At 36.5% G+C, this 9,169-nt stretch overlaps 2 protein-coding genes across 5 annotated transcripts; one reads left to right on the top strand and one right to left on the bottom strand.

Annotated features, from left to right (window-relative positions):
- Positions 1-408: 408 nt before the first annotated feature.
- LOC112802123 (probable plastidic glucose transporter 2) lies at positions 409-5,972 on the top strand. Of its 4 annotated transcripts, none has more exons than XM_072237515.1 (14): positions 409-782; positions 1,635-1,749; positions 2,105-2,216; positions 2,316-2,383; positions 2,494-2,626; positions 3,203-3,302; positions 3,389-3,501; positions 3,583-3,676; positions 4,201-4,354; positions 4,582-4,620; positions 4,709-4,782; positions 4,978-5,066; positions 5,315-5,429; positions 5,636-5,972. In XM_072237515.1, exons 2-14 carry the CDS (start codon positions 1,659-1,661, stop codon positions 5,816-5,818), a joined length of 1,365 nt encoding a protein of 454 aa, XP_072093616.1. In that variant the 5' UTR covers positions 409-782; positions 1,635-1,658; the 3' UTR covers positions 5,819-5,972. The 4 variants fall into 4 exon arrangements, with proteins under 4 accessions (XP_072093616.1, XP_025700961.1, XP_072093615.1 ...); XM_025845176.2 differs by having other exon boundaries at positions 4,477-4,620; XM_072237514.1 differs by having other exon boundaries at positions 415-782; positions 1,587-1,749; positions 4,477-4,620.
- Positions 5,973-6,563: 591 nt separating this feature from the next.
- LOC112802125 (cyclin-dependent kinase F-1) lies at positions 6,564-8,877 on the bottom strand. Its single transcript, XM_025845179.2, has 2 exons — positions 8,089-8,877; positions 6,564-7,486 (listed from the first exon to the last, which is right to left on the bottom strand). The coding sequence occupies exons 1-2, from the start codon at positions 8,587-8,589 to the stop codon at positions 6,716-6,718; spliced, it is 1,272 nt and encodes a 423-aa protein (XP_025700964.1). The 5' UTR covers positions 8,590-8,877; the 3' UTR covers positions 6,564-6,715.
- Positions 8,878-9,169: the final 292 nt, after the last annotated feature.

The following is a 9,169-nucleotide window of genomic DNA, read 5'->3' as shown; positions in this document are numbered from 1 at the left end:
AAAGTTAAAGATTTAAAATTTAGGAAAATTAACTATCTAACTTTACTTTTTTTTGATATATACATCATGATCATTGATCATTTTTCAAAATAATTTGATGAAAAAAAATTGACAAGATATGGACGAGAGTCTCTGGTGGGGTCCTATTTTACGTAACAGTGACTGACACTTAAAATTTATTCGAGTCTTCATGTCCTCATTAAACACCATATATTATGTCTATTACCAAATATAAACATGAAAGAAAACAAATTTCTTCACACAAACACATGTCCTCATAGTCGCCCCCACATGGAATCGTGTACTTTAATTACTCCCCACGTGTCACATTTCCAACCGTCATCTCCATCTTCGACACAGAACACTTTTTTTTCCCCTTCATTATCACCTCCCCCACCCCATCTTTCTAAAATTAATTAATTAATCAATTCTAGTTAAATATTAATTAACTAGTACTGCTACTACTGTGTTTGTTTGTGTAGAACCCAACTTTACCTCTTGAATCCTCGCGTCCCTTCTTTTTGCTTCCAAATCCAACAACCGGCTCCGCATAGCTGCGTTTGATTGGTTTCCTCTTTTTATTTCTTCTTTCCTTCGTAAACCAGCAACTTCCATACACCCCGGCGCACGATAGCTTCCACTTCGCCGTTACCGTTACTATTTCTGTTTCTGTTCACCACCTTGTTTAGCTTCTCCTAACTAACACTCTTCTTTTGAAATCCTACTATCTCAGAGGATCTGAGCTTATTACGAAAACTTCGATCGGAGCTCTCTGTTCATTGGTGCGTATCTAGCTGTGATTTTATTCTATTTTTTGATTTTTTTTTCTGTTTTTGACTGTATTTTCTTTTTATAGTTTGGATTTTCAGTTTAATTTTGACTCGGCTCTGTTAACTGGTTTTGGTTGTATTCTGTTACGTTAATCCTCTGTCTCTCTGTTTTTTGTTTACTTTCACCTCTCTCTCTCTCTCTTTCTATCATTCGATAAAAACAAAGCAGTTCGTTCGATGCGTTAATGGAGGTTTAAGTTGTTGATAACATCAGAATCTCTTTAGCGTGAAATCTTGAGTTCATATCTGAGTCTTTTTTTTTTTAATTCTAAAACAAGAAAGAAAGTGTGATATTCGTATTGTTGTATTGTTTGTTTGCGATTCTTGAGCTGACTCATTGAAAAAGAAGTCTTGTTTCCAGCATCGCCGTGTTTTTTTTTTTTTGGATTTTCTGGACAATGTTGTCTGAATCGGTAGAGTTTAAGCCTTATGAGTTACATCTAATGAGTTCTTAAATTCCTCTCTGATGTCTGAATCTGTGTATTTTTTTGGGATTCAGATTATTGTTCGCGATCTTCAGCCTGTCATTTTCTTTATAATAGAAGCATGCTAGCGGAATATGATTATTAAGATCTCAGTTAGAAAATCGTTAAACTAGACGCCCTTGCATCTAAAACTTAATGAGAATTGTAGTTTAGTTTTTCAGAGAAAGTTTACTTACTTTATTCTGTAGATTCTGAACGGTACTATTTTAGTATCTTCGATTTGTTGACTTATTTGACTGTGATTTTGTTCACAATTTCTGCCCTTGCTTAGAAGAAAAAAGATGCTCTGTGCTGAAGCTTTTTAGTTGTGCTGATTCAGGGAGCAGGAATATCAACTCTTGGCATGTGGGCCCATTATCGCGAAAATTCTTCAATGTACAAACGCACTCCTTCGAGAGAATCTACAAGCATGACAGATGTGGAAGAAAACTCAAGTATCAGATCGTCATTGAACTTTTGATAAATTTCTTGTGCTTAAATGGCTAAATGTCTTGCATTAATCAGTTCAACTTTCCTGTGGGATATAGCCTCTGATCTAGATATTTCCTGGGGGAATTGTTTTCAAACTATTTCCATCTTTCCATTAGAATCGTTTGGAGATATAATATTTTCAGTAGTGCTTTCATTTTCATCATGGTTCTGGTCTTTCTATGATTGATAATTTGCAATTCACTGCCACAGTGAAAATGATATTTGGAAAGATGGGTCTGGATTAACAATTTGCTACAATTTTAGATTAGTTACTTAATCATTTTGACCACTGACCAATCTCTTTTTCATGCCTGATAGGTCTTCTAGGAAATGGCTTGGAGAAAGAAACATTGAATCCTTCTTGGAAGCTCTCCTTACCGCATGTACTTGTGGGGACCCTTTCATCATTTCTATTTGGATACCATCTTGGGTTTGTGCTTTATAGTTTCTCCTTTGCATTCTTCCTTGACTTTGATTGGTAGTCCAGTTAACTTTTCAATATTGATCCTGTGTTTTTTGTATTATCCAGAGTAGTTAATGAACCACTTGAAAGCATATCTGTGGATCTTGGCTTCAGGGGAAATACCTTGGCAGAAGGTGAAACTAAGAATTCCAATACCATGCCTAATTTGATGCATTCTTAAAAGTTTCAAATAATTTGATCTGGTTTGATTTATTTATTTATTGTTGTGTGGTTTTGAATGAAGGTCTGGTGGTGAGCATATGTCTTGGTGGTGCGTTAATTGGAAGTCTATTCAGTGGCTGGATTGCTGACGCAGTTGGGCGTCGTAGGGCTTTCCAATTGTGTGCTTTGCCAATGATAATTGGCGCTTTGATGAGGTTATATTTCTAAAGCCAGTATATTTTTTGCAATTTGTGTGTTTATCACTCTTGCATTGGTTTGTGGTATTGTGCAAATATATCACTATCTGGAATATTTGGTTGGAGTTCACTTCACAGCATCTTTAAATGATAGATCTTCTGACAAGCAAGCTTTATGGTATGGGGTTTGATGTCTGACCTATAATTTTGTGTAAAGTTCATGATCTTTTTAAGTACTTTCCCTCTCAAACATGCTGAGAGATTGGAGAGCTACGCTCCATACAGAGCTTTTCTTTTGGTTCTTGCTTTTGTATGAATGATCTCTTATACTCCACTTCTTTGTTTTATTCTTCTCTCTGTCTATTCTCCTTTTATCCAAAAGATAATTCTCTTCATCTTTAATATCCTAGGTTTCAATGCATCTTCTTAGGCTATTTTTATTTTCTCTTTTCTGTTTTCCAGAGTTGCTTTTTCTGAAACATCTGACCCCACTCTGATTTAAATTTACTCAAGTAGCAGATTCCCTTTATGTTCTCAAATGTGAATCCTTATGGCTAGTTCTCAGTGAAAATTTCTCTGTTTTCAATTTTTCAGTGCAGCAACAAACAACTTGTTTGGTATGCTTGTAGGACGGTTATTTGTTGGGACTGGCCTGGGTCTGGGCCCTCCTGCTGTTGCTCTGTATGTGACGGAGGTATGAATATGGTTGCATCTGCCTAATTGAGTAGGCTAAAAATTTACTTGATTATTCGTGAGATCACAATATTTGGTGGATGGTAGGTTTCTCCTGCTTCTGTACGGGGTACCTATGGAGCCTTAATCCAGATTGCAACTTGCCTTGGTATATTGGGAGCTTTATTGATCGGAATCCCTGTCAAAGAAATCTCTGGATGGTATGATTTAAATTTGAAATCATGTTATATACTTATTACTAGTCATACGCGATGTTAAATAGACCCTTTTTTGGGCCTCAGGTGGCGGGTGTGTTTCGGGGCATCTACTATTCCTGCTGGCATACTTGCTCTGGGAATGGTCTTCTGTGCAGAGAGTCCACATTGGTTATACAAGGTTGGCAGCTAATGTTAGATGAATTTTTCTTTGTTATCATCGTTTTATTGCAACTTATTGCTGAATCCCATGAAATATGTAATGTTGATAATAAATTGTTTTAAGAGTTCCTCTTATGTTGCCTTTGAATGTATGCTTGATATGAAGCTTTTTTTTTTTTGGGTCAATAAGTGAAAGCTTAAATATGCCTTGTTATGTTGCTGTTGTATCTGTTTACTCTCTCATTGTAGTGTTGGTTTAAGTTTGTACGTAAAAACGTTGAAGAATATATATGTCCTAGGGTTTGTAGTTCTCGAAATCTTCTCTTCACTTATTTGCTTGTTCTCATTGTTCTATTTAAAAGCCGACTTTTATGGGCGTGAATAGAATCTTCACTGCTCAGTGAGACAGTAGATCATTCATTACCTAGTGTTTGTAGCTTTTGAATGTTCCTTTTTGCTTCTCTTCATTGCATTTCATTCCTGCATCTCTCTGGTTTCCATACTTCACATAACACCTGGTGGTTTCTCTCTATGATGATGTAGCAAGGAAGAATTGCTGAAGCAGAAGCCACATTTGAGAGGCTTCTGGGTGCTTCAGAAGCAAAATTTGCTATGTCAGAATTATCTAAGGTAGATAGAGGAGATGACGCTGATACTGTGAAGCTCTCAGAATTGGTACGGGGTCGTCATTTTAAAGGTATACCATTCCCTGGTTTATTTCGGGTTTATAGCAGCTAGTGCACTTGGCATTGTTGTTATCTTATCACCAGTTTCTTTAGGTTCCAAAAAGTTAATTTTATTCACGAGCTCGTTTTGCAGTTGTTTTTATTGGGTCAACCCTATTTGCTTTACAACAGCTATCTGGTATAAACGCTGTGTTTTATTTCTCTTCAACTGTTTTTAAAAGTGCCGGAGTGCCTTCAGATATTGCAAATGGCTGCATAGGAATTGCTAATCTGTTAGGTATGGTATGCTCTTGGTTATGATGTTAATGATTATAGTCGGTGTGTTATTTATTCTCAAAGTGCTGATTTTTTCTCTCTTTCCTCAGGATCTATCATTTCAATGGTTTTGATGGATAAGCTAGGAAGGAAAGTTCTACTTTTCTGGAGTTTCTTCAGCATGGTAACTTACTGAGTGCATGTTTTAACCCATCATAATGTTTCTTTAATATCCCATTCATAATCCATCATATAATATTATGGCTGAATTGGTTCTTGTGGCAATGAAGACAGGGAATGGCACTTATTGTGTCATACCTTCATCAGTTTTGATTGTTTTGAATAAGATAAACCAAGTTGTTTATTATATTTCGCACAGGCTATATCGATGATGCTTCAAGCCATAGGAGCAAGTTCAATCGTGTCAAACCCAGGAGCTTTGTATTTATCTGTTGGTGGCATGTTACTGTGAGTATCCAATTTCCCTTTATTATTTTTTTACAGCAATATGGATCCTGAAAGATGCATTTATCATGCCAAGGGTAAATGATGAATCCATTTTTCTTAAAAGAACATGCATTTTCTTAGAATAGAGAAGTTGCTACTACTTGTGATTTTATGGCCTATTTCATAAGAGAATACTGAGCATTGCTGATTCATACCAGTGCCTACCCAAAATGAGAAGATTTGTCTTAAGTTATACTTCTATTATGCAGATTTGTCTTCACATTTGCTCTTGGGGCTGGCCCGGTTCCAAGTCTTCTCCTACCAGAAATCTTTCCAAGTCGAATCAGAGCCAAAGCCATGGCTGTCTGTATGTCAGTGCATTGGGTAATTTTCTTCAACTTTATTGATTTATAGTGCCTGCTTTGATTGTCCTACTATATACAACAGTATCTGTTAAATTGGCTTTACTCTTAAGTCGGGATGAATCAAGTAAATGAAGCCTGTTAGAATTGTTGTCCACTGAATTATGTACCATTATCAATAGTGGCCATTTTCTTTCTTTTCTTTAACCCGATTTGTGTTTTGCGCAGGTCATAAATTTCTTTGTTGGACTACTGTTCTTGCGGTTGCTTGAGAAACTTGGTGCACAGCTGCTTTACTCTATCTTTGCCACCTTCTGCGTGATAGCAGTAATTTTTGTTAAAAGGAATGTGATTGAAACGAAAGGGAAGTCACTTCATGAAATTGAGATTGCACTTCTTCCACAGGACTAGATCTTACAAAGATCCATTCATTGCTGTAATTTTGTTTAGTTTTGAGCTGTCATAGTTTCAGCTGAAAGCAGGAATTGTGCGTTGTTGTAATGTAATATTGAAAACCAAGAGCCTTTATTAGTGTATTATTACCGTAGCAAGTTTTAATTTCTTAGTAGGGGTTCTTTTTGCGGCTTACAAATAATTATTATTATCAGTATTCTGTTTGGAGCTGTGGGATCTGTATTCTAGATCGGTAGATCCATGTGTATGGAAATCCATTCACCACAAAATTACAAAATAATCTAATCTTTTTCCATCCATTTTCGATTACTTGTGCAGATATGTTGGAAATGAATAACCTACGCACGTTGACCAACATAATACAAGAATCTCTCATCTCGTTTGGCCAACTTCTGTATCAAGGAGGATACCACCATTGTGATAACATTACTTTTCAATTATTAATCATGTGTCCACAATACATGCCAAGGTCTCATTTTTTTAAAGGGAAAAATAATGCATGAACCGGAAAAAATTCTAACAGCATTTACAGGTGTTCAGCAAAATACAAAATAGTAAAATACCAATTCAAAGTCACAAATAACAATGGCGAATAAATTACCATTTCTATCAATAAAAGATACAAATGTACCTATATAAGAATAAAACGACAACTGTAACCACACAAGATGGCTTAGTATCCTAACGGACCAATTACGTAACTAACGTCTGGGTACACTTAGCACACAGAGGCTATCTTTCGTGATTGTAATTGTCGTTTTATTTTTATATAGATGCATTTGTAAGTGTTTATAGGTACAAATAGTAATTAATTCTAACAATGGGGCATCCAAGGAATATGGTCCACCTTGAATTCATTTTCTTATACAAATACCTTTCTTTAAAAAATAATATTCAAGGCTCTTCACTAAAGAACTTATCATGAAGCATCTCCATTGTTGTGGCCCTCCTAGCTGGATCATAACAAACAAGTTTCTTTATCATAGACACTTGATCCTTTCCGCAATTCTTCATGCACTCTTCAAAACCAATAGGCCTCTCCACATTACCAAACGACATTGTTGCATGATCAGGAAGCTTAGAACAACCAGGCCAAGATTCTCCATCAATGTTTCCCAAAACACTAACGATCCTACTCAATTGATCTATATCAGATGTTCCAGGAAACAAAGGCTTCAACGTTAGCAATTCCGCAAATATACACCCTAAAGACCATAGATCAACCTCTAAACCATAATCTGTGGATCCATAGAGCAATTCAGGAGCCTTATACCACCGAGTTCCAACACGTGGTGTGAGGCAACAGTCGAGTTCATTCCTCCTTTCTTCCTCCTCCGCTGCTTCAAATGTCAACGAAGCCTTCCAGAGATCATCATCGCCATCATCAGTGTTACTTGTTGTGCAAGTTGCAAGACAAGAGGTGTTTCCATCTTGGATGTTTGGGTCCTTATCAGTGTCATATATGGTATTCTTGGTTTTCATTTCTTCTAGAACTCTGAAATACTCTTCATGATTTATGGTCCCTTGGTCATGAGGAAAAGCCTCTGATGATGAAGGATGTTCAATTGATGAGCTCTCCGGAACTGAAGAAGTATAATCATGCTCATATGGTGGTGGTGGGTTCTCCTCTGTAGAGTCAAATCCAGGCTCCATAATTATCCTTGCCTGAAAATATGAACCCAAATTACAACACTCAACAAAAGAAAAAAAACGCAAAATTATCTCAAAAGACATCAATCATCAGTATCTGAGCAACAATTCTCACTGCCATGGTTGGTTTTACTTTCATTTCCTATGTCCAAATTAATTTAAAACATAACCTAAAAAAATATATAAAAAAAAAACTTGTAGCTACAAAAGTATCTAAAATTGCAACCTTCGGTGGAAAAGAAACTAGAATATAAAAAAAAAAAAGAAGTCATAATTGACCTAAATCACTGTTAACCAAACCAACCTCTATCTAGTTCACAGATCCCCACAATGAAACATCTAAATCTTAAACTAAAGTAAATAATCACGTAACTATCAAGTAACTCCAACATAGTTACAAAAGGCAAAGATATATATATTTTTTATTTTGAAAAAAAAAAGGCTAAATTATGACAAGATGAAATTTTACTTACTTCAACTAATCAGCCCAATTCTCAGATCAACTGATAAACCTCTTCCATTTTTATTTTTTAATTTTTTCTTCACAAAACCAAAAATCAATTCTTTTTTCTTTTTTCACAGACCCAAGAAAAATATCAAAATTTTTTCCTGTAAACCTGTCCGAAATGGGCCAATTTGAGCACTCCATGATCTGAAACCAAGAAATTGGAAGGCTTCAAGTCTCTATGGACGATCATGTTCCTATGGCAAGCATCCACACCACTAAGCACCTGCATCATCCACCTCTTCACCTCACCGACATCAAAACCACGGCCACCAGCAGCAGCAGCAGCTTCCGCGATCACGGCAGCGAGGTCTGTCCTGAAAAACTCGAGCACGATCACGGCATCTTCATCATCGTCGTTCCAGAAGAACTCGTGCATGACGACGACGTTTTGAGAGCCCTGAAGGACTCTTAGAGCTTCGATTTCCCTGAGCGCCGACCGAGCGTCGTGGACCTCCTTCAGCGCCACCGTTACGTCGTCGGATAGACGCCGTCCACGGTACACGTCAGCATATGCGGCCGACCCAACCCGATCCAGAATTTGGTATTTGGCGGTTATTTCTGGTCGGGTGTGGATGGTCCAGCTCTTCTCCGATGGTGGATGAGTGTCCATGACGGTGAGGGAGTGAGTGGGAAAGTGATCTGTGACTGGAAAACAAAGGCGCTGAATAAGACACGACGCTCAGAGGGAATGTTTGGCTTCTTGTGCTGTTTTTTCTCTTTTTGTTTTGGGTTTTACCAAGCCTTAACTCCTCATTCTCTGAATTTTTCCCCCTAAATGGGGCAACTTATTAATTTAAAAAACTTCTTCTAAAACAAAATAAAATAAAATAGAGAGATAAACTATTAATTGAGTGGTTAATTTATTTATCTGTTTAAGTAATTATCAATTATTAAATAATATATTTTTAAATAGAAATTAAATTTATAATTAATTAATTTTTAATCCATCCTGAAAAAGACCGTTTATTTAAGTTTTGACTAATGTTTATCCTGTGAGATCTAAAGATTCAAGTACTTTTCCTGCACGATTGGCCTCTTGTCTACGAAAAGAGAATATTGGTGTGATTGATTGTTGATTATCCCCTTTATGAAAGACACATTCCTTCTTGGTCGTTGATAGTTTCATAGTTATCCTCCGATAATACTAGGTCTCCCAATCTTGCATATAATAATTATTCTGATTGGATGGT

Source organism: Arachis hypogaea, chromosome 5, assembly GCF_003086295.3.
Source record: "Arachis hypogaea cultivar Tifrunner chromosome 5, arahy.Tifrunner.gnm2.J5K5, whole genome shotgun sequence".
NCBI lineage: Eukaryota > Viridiplantae > Streptophyta > Magnoliopsida > Fabales > Fabaceae > Arachis > Arachis hypogaea.
The sequence above is the reverse complement of the archived record's forward strand: the minus strand, read 5'-3'. Positions and strand labels throughout refer to the sequence as shown.